At 42.1% G+C, this 19675-nt stretch overlaps 1 protein-coding gene across 25 annotated transcripts in view; it reads left to right on the top strand.

The window, feature by feature from the left end:
- Positions 1–492: 492 nt before the first annotated feature.
- The window catches only part of CERKL (CERK like autophagy regulator), a 64533-nt gene continuing 45350 nt past the window's right edge, over positions 493–19675 (top strand). For 9 of the 25 annotated variants that reach the window (XR_014785036.1, XR_014785025.1, XR_014785043.1 and 6 more), the window contains exons 1-2: positions 495–1080; positions 18238–18480. Coding sequence is in view for 19 of the 25 variants with exons in the window: in XM_084815037.1 (XP_084671163.1) it covers positions 597–1080; positions 18238–18480 (727 nt within the window). In the remaining 6 variants the exon portion in view is untranslated. Of the gene's footprint in view, positions 18481–19675 lie in introns of all 25 variants that reach the window. The other 16 variants (XR_014785011.1, XR_014785047.1, XM_084814979.1 and 13 more) reach the window with 11 other exon arrangements.

The raw sequence follows: 19675 nt of genomic DNA, 5'->3' as shown, positions 1-19675 counted from the left end.
TTTTAGGCTGGTGTAGAAATGCCCACTCCTAAAGGAAATCAACCCTGACTGCTCATTGGAAGGCCAGATACTGAAGCTGAAATATTTTGGCCACCTAATGCGAAGAGAAAACTCCCTGGAAAAGACCCTGATGCTGGGAAAGACTGAAGGCAAAAGGAGAAGGGGACGGCAGAGGTTGAGATGGCTGGATAGCATCACCGATGCAATGAATATGGACTTGAGCACGCTCCGGGAGAGAGCGCAGGACAGGAAGGCCTGGCGTGCTATGGTCCATGGGGTCACGAAGAGACTGAACGGCTGAACAAGAAGAAATGCTCACATTGTAGGAGAATAGCGGCATTACATTGCAGGGAGCCTTTTGTTTCTTGATTGGATAATGTAGGCCTTCCCCGACCCCACCCCGCGGATTCCAGCATTCTTCTGCGTGGAGGAATCAGTAGGGCCCAAACCTAATCTCGCGCCTGGCGCCTTTCCCGCCTTGCACAAAAGCGCCCAAGGGAAGTTCGCGTTCTCTCCCGCCTGCGGCTGCGGCGAGGCCGGCCGGCCCCGTGACCGGGGGAGGCGGCGCGAGGTAGAGCGGGGCCGCGCTCTTCATAATGAGCCCAAAGCCAAAGGCGCGCGCTAGGCCGCTAATTCCCCTCCCCCACCCCCTCGGGCGGGGGGGAGGAGGAGGAGAGCGGCTCACGGCTGCCTTGGCAGCGGCCGCGACGCGCCGGGGCTGCTCTCTCTTCCTCCTTCCCCTGGGCGGGCGAGGCGCGGGAACGACGCCGCGAGCGCCCCCGAATGCAGCGCCCCAGGAGAACAGCGTGGGCCGAGAGCCCCGAGGGCGCCTGGAAGCTGAAAGCGGCCGCCGGGCGGAAGGGAAGCGACGCCGCCTCTCGCTCCTCTGCGGGAGAGGAGGCGGCTGCGAAAGGGGAGCCCCCTCCGCAGGGAAGCGCCCGGGCGCGCGAGGAGGGGACGGCGGGGGGCGAAGGCGACCGGCCGCTGCTCAGGGGGATCTTCGCGATCCGGAAGAAGAGCTGCGACGTGGTGCTGAGCGCCCAGAGGCTCAGGTGGAGCCCAATCCGGCCCGAGAGCCCCGTAGGTGAGGGCGCGCGCGCGGGAAACACGCACGGAGATAAGCTCCTGCTTTTATTAATTCCGCGCGGCGCCTCGATTTCCTTGTGCGCAGTTCCTCGGAAGTAAGCGCCACTGACCCCAGTGGCGCTTACTCCCGCGTTAAGGGCGGAGGGGTTTGCAGCCCGCGCGCACGCAGGTTTGGTCGGAAGCAGATCCGCTGAATTCAGCGGGGCGCCCGCTCCCTCCCGTGAGCGGGCACGGCGCACCCGAAAGCCCCCTTCCAGGACAGACGCCGCCTCTGTGTATCAAAGCCGTTCAGTTAGGGAGGGCACGAAAGGCCTGACGTCGGGTGGAGTCGCCACTCCCCTTCGGGGGCAGCGCTGTCGAAGAAGAGTTTCCTTAACTTCGTGCCTCGAGGGCGCCCGGTGTGTGGCGAAGTAGTCTAAGAACAAAATGCTGCGCAAGGCAGCTGCTGGAAATCTTAATGAGGAAGAGTCAATTTTCTGTTAAGCGGGGGTTGAAATGTCTCTCTCCCCCCTCCACCTACCGGGGCGCTTCCAAACGAGGCTTATATTGTGCAATTGCCATGCTTCAAACATGGAATTTGACCTGGGGTCCAGACCAGCCGTGTTTCCAGATCAGGCGTTTATAGAGCCATCCCCTCGCCTCATTCACGGAATAGTGCGGGGAGGGGTGGGGGAGCGCTCCGGGGTCGTCAGAGCCTTCCGCTTGTAACCCATGTTTTCCCACCATTTCTTCTACAGAAAATCCGTTAAGGAAAAAACGATGGAATAGCTTCACAGTACCTTCTAACTGGTAGAACTAGGAGCCCGCTGTCTGGGCACATCCCACATCATCTTCCTTTTGTAATCCTCTGGTATTTTCCCAACACTTCTTCATTCTTTTTTCCTTACTACAAAAAAAAAAAAAAAAAAGGCTGCTGAGGAAGAAAAGGTGAAATAAACTGCATAGTGCCTTTTGATTGGTAGCGCTAGGAGCTGCCCATCTGGAAGCACCTTGGATTGATTTAAATCAGCAAGAAAAAGTTGTTTTCAATCAAGTTTCCCACTGATACTATTTCATATATTTTGTAAACAATGGTGCAAATCTGACCACTAAACTAAAGTAATTTACACCTAAATAGAGTATTATTTATCCTGTTATTTCATTCTTATAACCAGGCCTTTCATCTGTTCGTTGCACTGTATATATTTTCCATTCTTTTTTTTTTTTTTACCCAGAGAGGAAATGTCTTTAAAATATTCCCTCATAAGGCTTTTTTTAATGATCAGCAGCCGTGACGGTTTGTAAGTATGAGAATATAAGAATCTGAGCACTGGACAGTTTTCTTTCCAGTGTTGCTCTTTGGCCCAGCTCCAGCTTCACAAGAACACAGTAACAAATAAGAATGAAATACTCATGACTGATAGCAGAAAGTTTTGGTAGTAACTGGGCAGACTAGAGCAATTTATTTTCATAAGTGAGAGTTTGTTTTGATGGCTGTATAAATATTCATATTTGAGAAATGATCAAATTGGTTCTTCATGTATAAAGAAAAACTTCCTTAGAAGGAAGCCTCTGATCTCAGAGGCTTCCAAATATTCAATGCCCTGTTGGCTGCTGCAGGCAGGGTGGGTGGGAGGCGGGGGGCAGCAACAGAGGCGGTTTTCATCTCTCCATCCTCTTTTTACAATATTTTTCCTCTAAGGCATTTGAGCCCATCTAGAGAAGGTGTGCTGTTAGGGGCTGGGCCGGGGCTGGAGAGGCCATACGATTTCTCATATCCCGGCTACTCCCCTCCCTCCCTCCCTCCCTCAGGAACATCCCCTTTTCCCTTCCTCCGAGGCCACATTTGCAACCTCCAGAAGCCACCGGCACAGTTCCACAGTGGCTGTGAGGGAGTGGCAGCGGGGTATCAGAACTTGGAGTCCCCTTCCTGAGGTCTTAGTAGTGTCTACAGACTTGGGAGGGGAACTCTGAACAACCCTATGTTCCCTGGGATGGTTCTGGGCACCTGTGGTCCCCCAGATTCTGATTTTTCAGATTCCTGGATCTAAGTTGGAGACAGCTCTCTGACCTCGAACCCAGGAGTCTGCGCTCCTTGTGCACTTGTAGCCAGTGTGGAGAAAACCACACTGGCTGCCTCTGTGAGCTTGGAAGCGCAAGTGGTAAGGAGGGAAAGGGGGCGTTCCTGTGGGTGGGGAGCAGACTTTGGAAGAGGGGATATGACCTATCCCTTGCTGTCCCCAGCCTCCGCCCCTCCCCCCCTCCCCAAAGCCTCCAATCCCCCTAGCTAAAATGCAAGGGGGAGGTGCAAGGCACCTCCCGCTCTGCATTGGATACCCATAAGCATCCAAGTTGGAAGGCTTATGAGTACATCTCACAGGGATCTTTGCCATTCCCCATGGCATGTATCTTATGATGTATCTTATGATGTGCTGCAGGGCTTTGTCTTGTCCCTCCACGCTGTTTTAACATCTACATGAAATCACTGGGAGAGGTTATTAGGAGATTTTGAGTGAATATATGTGGATGACGTCTAGCTCTACTTTTCTTCTTCATCTAATCCAGATGAAGTTTTGAATAACTTGAGTCTGGAGTCAGTAGTAGGTTGGATGAGGTCTAAAAACTGAAACTGAATCCAGGCAATACCTGGATTATTGGTAGATGGAGTGGACCATGGATGTGGTATTCAGCTTCTACTGGTTGCAATGCACCTTAAAGGTTACGCATGCAGCTTTGGGGTACTCCAGGGTCCAGCTTTGCTGCTGAATGCCCAGGTGGAGTCCATGGATCAACGTGTCTTTTCTAACTGTGCCTCTTCCTGAAATGTATTGATCTCGCAACAGTTATCCATACTGTAGTAACACCTAGACTTGATTACTGTAAAGCATTATTTGTGAGGCCCCCTTTAAAAAGTGTTCAGAATTCTGGTCCAGAATTCAGCAGCTAAGATACTGACAAAAGCTCCTTACTGTGAACCTACTATGCCAGTTCCTAAAGAACTACACCTAAAAAAGGATATTGTAGAGTTGGAAAAAGTGCAGAAAAGGGCAACTAAAATGATCAAAGGGCTGGAACAGCTCCCTTGTGAGGAAAAGTTAGAGCAGCTGGGATTGGTTAGCTTAGAAAAAAGGTGAATAAGGGGGGACATGATAGTAGCGTACGAAATTATGCATGCTATGGAGAAAGTGGATAGGGAAACATTTTTCTCCCCCTCTCATAATACTAGAACCCAGGGTCATCCCATGAAGTTGATTAGTGGGAAATTCAGGACAGATAAAAAGAAGTACTTCTTCAGATATCACATAGTTAAGCTAAGGAATTCTCTTCTGCAAGGTGTAGTGATGGCCACCAATTTGGATGGCTGTAAAAGGGCATTGGACAAATTCATGGAGGAGAAGGGTATTGATGGCTACTAGTCCTGATGACTCTATGATACCTCCAGTATCTGAGGCAGTATGCCTACTTACACCAGTTGCTGGGGAGCATTGGCAGGAGGGTGCTGTTGCACTCATGCCCTGCTTGTGGGTTTCCTGTGGGCAGCTGGTTGGCCACTGTGCGAACAGAATGCTGGACCAGATGGACTCTTAGTCTGATCCAGGAGGGCTCCCTCTTCATATGTTCTTATGTAAACTGACTCCCAGTTACATTTTGGACACTATTCAGAGTGGTGGTTTTAACATATGAAGCCTGAAATGGCCCGAGACCAGGGTATCTAAAGGAACTCTTGCTCCTGCATGAACCTGCCCAGCAGCTGAGATCTTCATCGGAAACTCTCCTCTGGATGCCCCCATGTGTGGAGGTTAGGCGGGTACTGGGGGTAGGGCTTGTTCTGTGGTTGTATCCTGATTGTGGAACTTTCTCCCCAGGGGATCTGCAAGGTGCCACCGTCATTATCTTATAGGCACCAGGCAAGGCAGTTCCTTGTCAACAAACTTTTGCTATTTGTTTGGTGTGTTTATCCCTTGGTTAATTTGGCGTTGTTTGTGTTCCAACTCTACGGCTACAATATCTGATATTTTGCTTGTAGGCCCTGCTGATTTATTAGCATGTTCTTAGTTTGGCCGCTGTTACATTATATTTTTTATCTTGGGTTGGATCCAGACCAAGTTAGGTGCACTTAAGTCCCATTGAAATCAATGTGAAAAGCTAGTCATGACTACTTAAGTCCCACTGATTTTTCAACAGGACCCAAGTCTGGCTAATGTTTTTTAAAATAATATATCTTTTTACATTTTTCCATAACAATAATGAAAAAACAACCAACCAAAGAGGGCAGTATACAGATTATTGGAGGCAATACTATTCATTAATTGTTGATTATAGACAGATCACATCTATTGAAAAGAGTCCTGCCAAATTGTTCCATGGTTTTCTTTCAGTGGCTTCATTGCTGATATAGTCCATAAAAGAATACCTTTTACTAGGAAAGGAGTCTGTTTCTTGCTGCCCTCAGAGTATCCTTACCTGGTTGCTGAGTTTTTCAGCCAGTATTATAAGTCTAGTTTGGATCCAGCTTGTATTTTTATGATGTTTTACTCTTTGTCAAGCCACCTTGAGTGCAATTTGCAGAAAGGCAGCGTATAATTTAACATAAATAAATATCACTCTCAGAGGGTGATTAAATTGTTGTATCAGAAAGCTTTATTTTTCATAGCTAGGTTATAAGATTGTTTTCCACAGCTAGGATACATGACAGGACAGAAATGAAGGGTACCAGTGCTTTAATGCATTTTAAAATGTGCCCCTAATTACCCTTGGTTTGTGGTTGCTAGCCTACGTTTTCCGTGTAGTGTAAAGAAGGTATGAAAGAAGTTTAAAAACGATAAACCAGTAGTGACTGCTTGTTGTCAAGCACAAGTATTATCTTTGCTTGTTGTCTTGTTTGTATAAGCACATTGTGTGTGTATTATTTTGTGAAGTTCTATTTTTGTTAATAGTGAAACTTAGTATCTCTATATAGCATTTACAGATAAAAACTTGAATAGCTGTGAATTCTGAGCAGTGTGTGCTTTGCATGCTTTAACAGACTGTCACAATTCTTATGTAGTTGCTTTTCATGAAAAAAGCATTAATTTCTGCTAGTTATGCATTCTTATCAGAACATTCTGTTGAAACATAACGTATTGGGTATTTGATACATATATTACTATCCTACCATAAGGGCCTGCTATTATTTTAGACACCAACTGATTTTATGATAGTATTGGATTTCTTTCACATATGCTTATGTTTTTGTCCAGATGAACTCAAAGAACATCTGTTACTTTTGTGGTGGTATCTGCTGTTTCCTTTTAGAATTTGCCCTTTTGGTTAATTACAGCTACAATTCTGCAGTCTTTCAGTATTGTAGCCTCTAATACAAAGGAATATTTTGCACTAATCAGCTACCAATGGATTGTTCAATTCTGTCATATATTGCCTTATCTACATAACAGAACTAGTTGTAAAATGGTCCTGGTTATTTTAAATGTGGTGTGTTACGCTTTATAATTAGTGAAAAAATAATTCCGTTCCATATTTGCGTGTAGAAGATTTGTAGTACAGGTTTCTTGATATAGTAGATGTTGGGAATCAGGTATTCATGGTCCAGTTCTGCAACTAGAATGAATACACACAACACTCAAACACACACACAAGGTAGATTATATGAATTTACTTTTTCATCCTAATCCAGTAATGTACAGAACTGTTTCTGCTTACAAGTTGACCTCCTAGATCTGTACCCCCCAAACTGGCTGCTGAGAAGGGCAAATCTCCACATCTAGCACCAAGAGTTGTATCTTGATAGATGAGTGGCATTGTCAGCATGAAAACATCTCTGGATTTAAACCACTATTTGCATCTGCTCACAATAGTCAGATTTTAAAAGAATGTGGAATATATTGCGGGGAGGGGCAAGGGAATGCTGTGATAGAGGGAAATGCACAAGAAGTGGGGTTGAGTCTGGTAAGTGGACTACCTAGCCAGGCTTGCTTTAATTTCTGAGCCTCCCCAGCCATTGCCTAAATCATCAAATTCTGTATCCGATACCATTTCTCTTGTAATGTGTTCATTGGTGTGATGCTAGAATTTGATGCATTTATGGGGCGGGGTCTTTGAAGAAACCCAGTTTTTAAAGAAAAATTGTATGTTAATTGGCCTGATAGCATAATGTATGATCATGGGCAGGGCTTCTTATTGAGTCCTGTTGACTTTCAGAATTTGAAGCCATGACAGTATGTATTGCTGCTTGGGTTGCAGCACTCCTAAAGTTGCATAGGTATATTGCCAGGCTCAGCATAGGTCTGTCCCCTTTGTTCTGGCAGAAAGTTAATGTTGCATGACACAGTCCATCCATGTTAGTTGCTGCTCACTAATGATCCAAAGCATTTAAAGCTGCTTTTTGGACTGTTTTTAAACAGTTTTATTATCTGTCAAAGTGTTGGGTAGCTTTCAAGTAAGTGCCACATGTAGGATGTCGAATAAGTCGTTAAACCCTCTAAAATTGTGCTGTTGTTGATTTGAAACTTGACTTATATGTTCATACTTTTTTGGGATAAACAAATGCTCATTGAAATGTTGAAAATGGCATATTTGCACATGTGTTCCAATGTTTTTGGAGCTCTGCAAGAGTGGAAGATATCAGATGAATATTTTGTATGTAGATTCTTTTCTTTGGGTTCCTTTACCTCTTTGGTTAGAGTAGGACAAGTCTAGGTTAGATTAGGACAATTCTTTGACAAGTAAACGTCTAAAAATCTGACTTCGCATGATTTCAACATTTCATTTTAACTGTTTTAATGCATTAACGTATGTTAACAACACTGTATTTTGTACTGGCTAAACTTTTTTTTTTATTCCTACATTGAAGAAAATACATCTCTGGCTATATAACTATATTATTCCAAGATGGTTAGAACAGAACATTATCAGTACAGGTTTTCTAAATAGTAGAGCTATATGTGGTAAAAAATTAGTTTGCCATGTTCAGTTTATTTAAACTAAGACAGTATTTCTCCCTATAAGTTAGGAAAGTATGGTTAGGTAGGTTCTGCAAACCTTTCAATCTTTGAAGCAACAGATGTCATGCTCTTGCATAGTAGTGTGTATCATGGAAACAGAAGGATTGCTAGAAAAATAAAAATTGGCTGAACAAATGACATCATTACTGGTACCAGCAAAACCTTATTGTTTGACCATGATACGATGTGGTTATGCAGATATTTTTGAAAAAGAAGATTATGTGAGAAACACTAAATGCAATAATGAAAAAGAACTGAAGCTATAACAAATACATGTTTTAGTTGGTTTTCCCAATACTCTAAAATAGCTCTGTCAGTCACAATGGGTTTGATCCTGTTCTTTGTACACAGATGGGAAACTGCTGCTGTTGTGAGATAATGGAGGGGAAATGGGTAAGCTGGCCGTGGTGCCCCTCCAACCCAGCATAGCCCAATGTTTTAATTGTGGCCATGCCAGGAGTTGGGGATGGTCCTACCTTGCCCAGTGCATTAATAATTAATTGATTAAATTAAGTAATTAAATAATAATTTATTAATTATTGTATTAATTAAACAAGTTCTCTTCCTACCCCTCAGTCATCAAAAGAAGCATGCCTGTGTTTCCCACCTGGATAGATTGCAGTTGGAACTGTTGGGCTGATCCCTCCATGTACTCATAGCAGGGGCAGGTTGTACAGGTGGCCATGGCTATCTGTTGTCCAGGGAATTGGGCATTCTTGCCTTGCTATGCCGGGGCAAGAAAAGTTGGGAATGGGGGCTGTTTAAAAAAAACTGATTTGATTATTATACTTTGTTTCATACTCAAGAAACACATTCCTAGCCCATATACTGTGTGTGTGTGTGTGTGTGTGTGTGTGTATATATATATATATATATATATACACACACACACACACACACACACACACGCGTATGACATCATATCCTTTCTGTTATCCTTACTTCCCCAATGCTGAGTACAATTCTGAATATGCATTTGTGTTTCTGTTTGGAGGCAGTTGGTATGCATAAGACAGGGAAAAATATTAAGAGAAGGGAAGACGATGACTGCAGAGAATGGTAGGATTAAATATTGTGGTTACCATGGATGAAGGCTGCACTGTAATAATGAAACCTACATACAGGATTAGTTTTACTCCTTATGCAGCTGACACATATATTACAAATAAGAACACAGACAATTCTTTTTCAGACCTATAAATCAATTTAATCCAGTCTTGTGTTTTGCAGTGATTGGTTGTTATATTAATGCCTTTCATTTATGCAACATCCTGTATATATCTACCTATTATTAGAAATGTCAGGTTTTTTAATTACATTTCTGATGCATGAACTTACTATTTTTGACCTGATTGACAAATCTGATTCACAGGTGGACATTATGATTACAAGCACCATGCAGGGAGACACATGGCATGAAACAACATGGGGGAAAGGGTACACAGTTTGAACTGGAAATCATTTTGTGGTCTGAATGCTATATGCATGTCCGTTGCATGTATGTCTGGTACATAAGAAGCACACAGTATCTTGATGTTTAAGGCATACAATAACATATGAACACTTCTAAAATTGACTTCATTTTGTGAAAATACACGCACGCTTTGGTGAAGTATTACAGTGCATACAAATACTTCTTTGCTTAATTGTATGTGAAAAACAAAACACTGTTTATAAATATACTAATACCTACAGCTTATGTTCTGCAATGTAAAGTGTTTCAGTAACTTTCTTTTAACACTACTGTTAACACCTACAGGAAAATGCATGTATGATTACTTGATGGCTGCAGCATCAAATGATGAGTGGCATTTGTTAACAGTCATCACAGATCAAACACCACAGAAACAACTTTCATATCCATTTATGTTGTCCCAAACAAAGTGGGGCACTTCAAATGTACAGCTTTACGTCATTGAGTAATAAATTACAAGGATATGAGATACCAAGAGATGAGCATGCATGGGTGACTACTCCTTGGATTCACCCTTAGTTCTGCTGCTCTTAGTGCTAAGTGGCTTTGAAGTGTTTGAGTCTTAGATCATTTGATCCTGCAGATATACCTACAGCAGTCCAACCAGTATAGGTTGCTGTATCATATTTAGTGACACTACATTCTTTATAAAGAAGGTATTTTTAAAAGGAACCTTCATCCATCCAGAAGCAATAGACTTTTCTAAGAGATTGCACAGTATTATTTAATACTCTGATTTCTTGCTGTGAGTGAAGAGTCATTTTGCTTCAGATGGATCAAATCATATTGCTATCGAATTTCTCTGGAAAATGTTTGACAGGAGCATTGAGCATATTAGCTTTGTATAGTGGGATTTACTTCCAAGTAAGTGTGCATAGATCACAGCCTTATAGTTAAAGAATAAGATTTATAGTACGTGACCATTGTAGATTAATCTAAATGGTGTTTTTAATTTGGCATAATTTTGTAAGACATAAAGCTTGACTACGCTATAACTTGTGCTCTTTGTAATGTAGGTCTGGGGTATAGGGGAAATGAATCTTAAAGCTGGAGACTGAGAACCTCCAGGGTGAATCATTATATGACAGTTTCTCCCATGTTGCTGAACAGATAGCACTTTCAGCCCTAGCAAAGGTGGCCCTCAGCTGGTGTGAAAGAGGAAGGAAGGGGTTGGAGTTATTCCTGTCATCCCCAAACAGGTAATTGGCGCTGTCAAAACTAACAGTGCTAAACATTTTTTTCAGTACTGCATGTGGGGTGCAGGAGCATCTGAAGTGAATGTGCATTTTTGTTATTCTGTGGAAGACTCGTTTGAATGGGCAGGACTCTCTCCAGAAGAGCAACCTGTATAAAACAATGCATTCACAAGTTTTACCAACTGCAATGGTACATATACATACATGACTAGTTGCAGAATTGCACCCCAGATGAGTTTATTTTTACTTTACTGCTGAAATCCTGATTTTAAATTATTTTCTAGGCTTCAAAAATAGATGAGCATATCCAATTGCCTAAAGCCTTGTCTCTTGTTTTAACCTTTTAACAAGTAATTATTAGGTGATGTTATAAGATTAGACCAATTTAAAATGGTATGTGTATATCCAATATGGTGTGAGACATTGCATTCAACAGAATGTACAACTGTGTATCCACCTCAGTGTGCATTCCACCGAAAGCAATGAAGTGGTGACAAACCATCTACATCCTATATACCTTGGGTTCAGTGTTATGGGAATGGGGAGTTGGACAACGTGTGCCAAAGGGTGCATGTTCTCTGGCCAGACCCCCACCACTTGGTCACTTAAGTTGTGGAGTGCTACTCTTGGGTAGCAGTACACAAGAGGAACCAAGGAGCAACAATATCCCTAAAGCTTGGGACACAGCTGCATTTACCTTGCAGCTTAAAGGATTCTGTGAAAGCAGGAATATGGCTCAGCTGACACGCACCTAAGGGTGTGTTTCCTCTATGACGAATTTTCCCCCAGTCCACAGTTGCTTGAGGAAGCAAGTGAAGAGAATTAGGAGTCTTCCTCCACCCCCACTGAGTCCAGGCTGAACAGAAGTGTGAGGGAATATTCAACAATAATTTGGATATTAATTAAGGGAAATTCTAATCTGAAACTGTTTTGGAAGGGCTCAGTTACTTAAGAATATAATATACCTTACCTAAGTGCTTAACACATGCTGGTAGATGTTAATGTCTTAGCCACACTTTTTTTCATGCTGTATTTGAAAAAGTGGACATGTGCAGAAACTGTGAGTACAATTAGTGTCAAGCGGATAAATCCAGCTCTAATCCTGTTTATGCTCTGCATCAGGCAGATGTGCCAAAATTGATGTAGACAAGCTCTTGGCTTATAATAATACTTTTAAGAGTGATGTAGTATTGTTTTTGTTAAGACCTTTCTTAATGTTAAGTGTCATTAAAAAGAGAAGAAAACCTAACAAGTGTAACCTACTTTATGGAGGTCTCTTCTCTTATGGTGATGGAACAACCTAGCAGGAAAGATTATCTTTATTCCTTGTAATTAAATTGACTTTAAAAAATACAATGGGAAGTGGGTACTGAATTAAATAAATAGCATGATATCTAATGTATACCTAAATCCCTTGTAAGAACAGATGGTACTCTGTATCCTTCTAGGTAATATGAGAGGAGAGTTAATGTTTTGAAACAGCTAGCAATAATCAGTATGACACTAATGAACAGATAGTTCTTGAATGGAAAACATAATTCACAGTAATTTTTTAAAGCAAGTTAGAAGATGTACTTTTTAAAAGCAAGTTATTTAGAAGATTTTAAATATGGAAAATAAAATATTTTATTTTAAAGTTTACTGAGAAACTAGTGCTGAAATTCCATAGCTTCAGATGAAGTTAAATGTTTGAAAATAAAAACTTGACTTCTAATGTTAATGATTTATAACTGTTGTACATCAACTTGAGCAACCACTAGGTTGGAAATGTGTTTTTAAAATGGTAAAAAATAACACTGATTTCCTTGCTGTGCAGGGGACGGGCTGCAATCCAATCCAGTGGATCATCTTCATAAGACCAGTTAATCTAGAGTTGGAAGGCATGTTTGTAACACGCTAACCAAAGGCAGTTGCATTCTTTTTTTCTTCCAGTACCAGCAAAGAGATCATCCTATACTGGCTTCTTTCATAGCGAGGCAACAACAGCAAAGCAAAAACAAAAAAATGTTTTTTATTTGGTCGACTAGTCTTTGGCTTACCGTGTGTATAAGTGGCATGTAACCAGGGGATTTGTCAAAGATGATCGCTTTGCTCCCTTGATTTTATTGGCCCTGGGCCTTTGGCTGTGACACCTCACCAGCTGCAAGACCAGCCTCAGTGGCTGAAAAGAGACATGGAAACGGTTTTATTCAGGAGCAGGTGGCTTCCCTGCTGCATAGGTGCTTTATATTTAGCCCTTTCTAAAAGGTAGAGTGCATCTTCAGAGACACGCACAACTAGGGAAGTATATGGGAAAAGGTTACTTTTCTTAGGGCACAAGAGTTGTAGGCCTTTTTCTGTCTAAACATGCATAGGATTGCACCCTTAAAAGCTTCAGAAAGAGATCTGTAGCCACCTTGGTAGTCTACCGCAACAGTTGTGATACGTTTCATCCCCTTTTTCATGGCTCTGTCCACAGTGGGACATTGAAAGAAGAGGTTAAGCCTTTTGGTCCAGGAGACTCCTTTTTCTTCTTGTTAAGCTTGTTCTGAAAGAGGACAATTCAAAGAATGGGATCCTCATTTGAGGGCTGTTCATGCTGTAGGTCATTGCATAGCTGCACTGAAGTGGAGGCACAGAGATGGGTCTCAGAAAAGCAGTCGCAAAATCTTGGCTCCTTCACGGGTACCATGGGCCTTGAACCTTCAGCCATGAAGAACATGCTCATGGAAATTGGGATCCAAGCCGGTGTCTTTGCTAGACTGGTGTAGTTTTAAGTTTTGTAGTTTTAGGGTGCAATCCTATTCATGTTTAGACAGAGAAAAGCCCTACAACTCCCAGCATTCCCCAGCCAGCCTTGCTGGCTGGGGAATGCTGGGAATTGTAGGCCTTTTCTCTGTCTAAACTTGAATAGGATTGTGCTCTTAGTGTACTCCTAAAGGGTAAGGCAACCAGGGCTGGCTTGAAAAGACTTATCATTCTCTGGCCTCTTTTCAGTTTGATACTAGAGCATTGGTCATGCAAAATATGTAGTTTAGTCCTTGGATCTGGGATGAAAAACTAAAGTTAGGCTAGCAGCTGTGTATTGTTGCTGTTGCTGTTTTGTGTTTTGTTGTTATTATATAATGGATTAAAAACTTTTATTAGCATTCATAAATGCAGTGGGTGAGGCTAAGGATAAGAATGAATGACGAATAAGAAAGCCCTACCAATGTCCTACTAGCAGGAATATGACTCCTTTTAATCCAAATATCAATTTTGATGTCAAGAGACAACCAAATATAGTTTGACTTTTGCTTCAGCTACTTCAGGGTAAACAACATTGTGCATCTCTACCTGCACAGTGCAGTGACTTTTTTGCCTCTCTAAGGTTTTCAGGGATTTATTGACTTCAGTATATGAACCGTTTTGTGAGGGAAAATCAAGAATGGGAGATGATGATGATTAAACAGATACAGTGATGAGAAAAAGTTTGTGAACCTTTTAGGAATGTCACATATTTTCAACCTAAGATGTTATTAGTTCGTAATCTAACCCCATAATCCTAGATAAAGAGCAATAGATAATGCTTTTTGCTTAAGCATGATGATGATATTGTCCATTCAGTCATGTCCGACTTTTGGCAATTCTATGGATCATCTCTGTCCACATATCCCAATCTTGTACTGTTTCTTTGAGCTGTTCCATGCTGTGGTTGGTATCAGTTTTGATGGTATCCAGCCATCTTGTTCTTTGGCGGCCAGGTTTCCTTTTTCTGCTAACAAATCCGAGCATAATTGCTTTTTCTAGTGAGTTCCTCCACATAACATGGCCAAAATAAGACAATCGCAATTTCATGATTTTTCCATCCAGTGACATGTCTGAGTTTATAAGTTCCAATACTTGCTTATTTGTTATCTTAGCTGTCCAAGGAATGCGCAGGAACCTTCTCCAACACCACAGCTCAAATACATCAGTTCTCTTTCTGTCTTGTTTCTTCATTGTCCAACTTTCGCACCCATAAGTAACTATGGGAAACACGGTGGTACAAACTAATCTGCATTTAATTGTCAAATGTCCTTGTTTTTCCATACTCGGTTCATGCTCATCATTGTTGCACGACCCATCGCAATTTGACGTTTTATTTCTGAGCTGCATTCACCGCTATGATTGATCTGCGATCCTAAGAAAATAAATTCTACACATTCAAACTCTTCACCATCAACTACTATGCTGATATTTCCGTTCTTCACAGTGGACATTAGCTTGGTCTTTTTGATGTTTAAGGAGAGGCCAAATGTCTCATTCTCTTGATCGTATGTTCCAGACCTCCTTTGGTTTCTGAGAGGAGAGTTGTGTCATCAGCATAACGAAGATTATTTATAATCCTTCTGCCAACCTTTACCCCGATTTCTGTTTCTTCGAGCTCTAACTTCCCCATGATCATTTCGGCATAGAGGTTAAAAAGAAAAGGTGAAAGAATGCAGCCTTGCCGTACTCCTTTCTCTATTTTAAACCAATCAGTATCTCCGTATGATGTTCGAATGGTGGCTTCCTGATTTGTGTACAGTGATTGTACTAACTTGACCAAATGTGCTGGTACCCCCAGATCTGGTAGTGCTCTCCACAACTTGTCATGCTCAACATAGTCAAAAGCTTTCTTGTATTCAATAAAGCATAAGTAGATGACCTTTTGATATTCATTAGATTTTTCCATGATCCCTCGCAGATTTGCTATGTGGTCACGAGTACCACGTCCCTCTCGGAAGCCAGCTTGAACATCTGGTAATTCCCTTTCAATGGTTGGTACCAAGCGCTTTTGTATAATCTTAAGCAAAATTTTGCTAATATGAGGTATGAGAGCAATTGTGCGGTAATTGGAACAATCTTTGGAGTCTCCCTTTTTTGGTAGTGGAATAAACACTGAACGTTTCCAGTCCCGTGGCCATTCATTGGTTTCCCAGACTTTCTGACACAAAACTTTGATAATTTTGGATGGTACAGGCCTTAACAATTCTACAGGGATGTTGTCAATGCCTAGGGCCTTGTTGTTTGGTAGTTGTCTCATAGCCCATGCAATCTCTTCCTCAAGAATGGATGGTTCTTTTTCCACTTCACAATCCTCAGCATCCAGCGGCAGTGCGTCTTTGCTGCCAGTATACAGCTCTTTAGTATATTCTCGCCATCTGTTCTTGACATCTTGTTGGTTGGATAATATTTTCCTTTGCTTCTTTTTAATAGTACCTTTGCGAGCAGTAAATGATGTTTGAATCTTTTTAACTTGCATAAATGCATTCCTCATATGGCCCCTCGTGTAGTCCTCTTCTACGCGAAGAAGAGACTACTTCTATTGCTCGCCCCAGTAGACTTCATTATCTTTCCTTGCTGCCCTCTGGAAATCTGCATTCAGTCTTCTTGCGACTTCCCATTTTCCTTTTGCTTTGGCTATTTTTCTCTGCTCTGCTATTTTGATAGTTTCACTTGAGAGCCACTTACACTTTTTCTCTGGCTTCCTATATGGTATATGCTCAACTGCTGTTTCAATGATGATCTTATAAAGCTTATGCTTTTTCAGCATTTATTTATCCACAACTGATTCAGCAACGTTCAATATCCATGTGTGAAAAAGTATGTGAACCTTTAGGTTCAAAATTGAGTAGAACGGGGTGTGTGTGACTAGAACCAAGGGTCGGGGGAGGGGCTTTGCCCTCCTCTAGCCATTTTTTGGCAGGGTGTGTTCCCTTCCTATTAAAGCCAATAGATGAATTGCTCCATTGGCTTTAATAGGGAGGGGGAAAGCACCCCTGTTCAAAATTGGCTGTGCGGGATGAAGGTCCCCTCCCACCAAAGATCCTGTTGCTCCAAGGGGGGCAGTACACTTCGCCGTCCACTCCAGCCATTTTTCGGGAAGGAGGACTTTTTCCCCCTTGTGCAAGTGAGGGGTGACCTTCACACTGCCAGAGGGGAAAAATAGCTTGGCAGGCACCTCAGCCTGGCCTTGTGGGTGCAGTAGCACCTGTGGGTGCCACATTGGAAACCCCTACAAGACATACTTAATTCAAATGCATAAATCATTAAAATAACATACAATAGGAGCGGCAGGTAAAACCCTTAGTTAAAAGCATGGTACACTAAAATGGACCAAATGCAGACCGGAATATATAAGTCTTTAAAATCTTCCTAAAGGCCAGGAAAGGGGGAGTCACACACACACTGTGGGAAACAGCATTCCAAAGATGTGGGGCCACCACAGAAAAGGCACTTTCCCTGGTACTTGCCAATTTGATGCCTCTTATTGGTGATAACTGTTAGATCTGTGGTAAAGTTTTATTGCATATCCCTGCCTTTTAAGTTTTGGAAGGGGAATTTAGAGCACTTTGCAGGGACTTTTTATTAGAGCTGTGTGCAGATGGCCTCTCAAAATTCTCTAGCCTATTTGTGGGCAGAGAAATTGGGGGGACAATTTCATCGAATTTCCCCTAGGGAAGGAGGAATTCTCCAACAGTTTCTCACAGACAGGGCTCACTATCAGCAGGGGTTATAGCACAGATTGTTTTCCCCTCAGGGTTTTTGGTTTACTGCACTGCTTCTGTAGGTGGCAACAGCATCAACTGTATTGTGACTTCCACTTTTTTGAGGCAGAATTTTGAATTTGTTTTGGTGGTATTTTTGGGCTTTCCTAATCACTGCAAGGTGGCCAAGGGTGCTGAGTGTGTTTTCTCTCTCTATTACACATCTTTCCATTGCTCTGCAGCCTCCCAGGCCACCTGCACTTCCTGAACTGAAAAACCCCCATGGAAGGAATTGCCTCATGACGTCTTCCTCATGATGGCTTTAACTGAAGTGCGGGAAGCCGAGGAGGCTACAGGCTGCATTGACAGACAGGATGCTCATGCACACTCTTCAGCCACCTCATGAGTAAGGTAAGCACAAGAGCCCAAATCCAACCCATGAGAATTTCTCTGAAATTTCTCCTCCTTGAATTTCTTTTCGAAAGCAATTTCTTTTATATCAAATTGAATGAGAATGGTTGAAAAAATGTTGGAGACATTTTCGGCACAGCACTACTTTTAATTGTTAAGGAAATTAGGAAAAAAAGGCTCTGTGCTCATCCTCTCTTCACTGTGGCCAGTGTTTCTTTCAGACAGAAATGGTGACAGTGGTTTCCTGGCTATTTATGTCTACAAGGAACACTGGCCACAGTTCAGAGGATGAGCATTTACCCCTTTTCTCCACTGGAGAAAGAGAGTAACATACTCTGAAATGAAATTATCCTCCCTACAAAGAAGAAAAATCTTCTGCCTCTTTCATTACTGAACATAGCATGGGAGCAGCTGTATCTCAGCAAGCCCCACAGTACAGCTAGTAATGTAAGTACTGGGTCTGAACAATCCTCAAGTGTAAAATAACGTTTTAAAGGGAAGGATCTGAAAAAACAGTATTAATAGATAATTTCTCTGCATACCTTTATTTAGGAAGAAACCATAAGTGATTAAATTGTGATTTACTATGAGACTTAACCTTTTTTTCATCCTTTGGACAGGTGGATCCAGTATGGCCTTGCAGCATAAAGAGGAATATGTTGAAATGAAAGATGTATTTTCTGTAAAACTGAAACGTCGTCGTTTTGTTGGGCAGCCAAAAGGTGGCTCATTATTAGGTATCACAGTATTTGTGTGTCTAAAAAAAGAAGGAAATAAACTTGAGGATTCCATCATCCATCTAAGTAACATAAGCGAAGACCATTGTCACTTGTGGTTTAGATATTTGAAAGAAATATTGAATGGTAAGTACTTTACAGGAATACTTTATTTCTGTTTTTTTCTAACAGCTCTTGTGTTAAAAAACACACATCAATAGCCTATCCATGTTTCTGAATAACAAGTTCTGTTGATCTCAATAAGTCTTATTTCCAGATAAGCACACTCAGAATTTCAATCTTATTCTGTCACCTAGATATCACATATAGCTGATTTCTTTAGCTAAACTATTACTTGTTTTATAGACCAGTAGCACTAAACTCTGATTTAGCATTACATACCTGAGCATGGTCAATCATTTTCTGAACTTAAGAAATCACCTGATTCCTTACTGGCTTGCTTGGTTTCTGTGCTCACCAAAAGATACCCTCCTGGTGGGTATCCAAGGTTTTGTCCATCATAGCTTGGAATAGGGCCTTCAGTACTGTAGCGGCCACTCTGTAGAACTCTATAGCACTACAAATTAGGCAGGCGACAACCCTTCTGGATTTTCGGTGCCTACTGAAAACCACAGGTTGTGCTAACAACTAGTTTGCCGTTACACCTGAATTCACAGGCAACTTGGCAAAGCACAGTTAGGGATATTGCTTTGTCTCAAGATGCTGTGGCATCATAGAAATGGTTGTTGTTCTGCCTCAAGTGGATGCTGCGTTATGGAGATAGGAGTGGATTTATGAAAATGAGTCCTCAGCAAATGGGAAATAAAAGTGGATCAAAAGTACCTGTTATACACTTGAAAGTTTAAACTCTGGTGTAATGTCCTTAACTGTAGTTCGCATAGCCTAAATGTGATCAATGAGCTCAGATAACACTTTTTAATTATTTCATCTGTGTTAGAATGGTGTTTGACCCTTCGGTTGCCTAAAACACTTCACGCGCACAGCTTGCACAAATTAACAGTCTGTTTTTCTGAGTGACACGGAGGGCATTCTCTACTTTGGGAACGCACCTCCTCCTGGAGCTTGTAGGCAGCATCCACATCTAAATTTTATCTCTCCAGGGGAGGGGCCGTCCTATATCCCAGACCAGCCCTGCCTAGCAAGCAGAGCGGTTGGTCATGCTGGAGCTCTAGAGAGCTTCAGCCTACATCTTAGTTTCACTTTTGTTTCCTACATAGGAAAACAGCTTTCTCTCCCTTTATTCTTCTCTGTTCTCATTTCTCCCTCTCTCTCTTTCCTTTCTCCCTCCCTACCCCATCTCCTGTTCAGCAGTAGCTAGAGT

Source organism: Heloderma suspectum, chromosome 1 (genome assembly GCF_057233095.1).
Source record: "Heloderma suspectum isolate Gila_16-S chromosome 1, 16-S_ref, whole genome shotgun sequence".
Classification (NCBI taxonomy): domain Eukaryota; kingdom Metazoa; phylum Chordata; class Lepidosauria; order Squamata; family Helodermatidae; genus Heloderma; species Heloderma suspectum.
The sequence above is the reverse complement of the archived record's forward strand: the minus strand, read 5'-3'. Positions and strand labels throughout refer to the sequence as shown.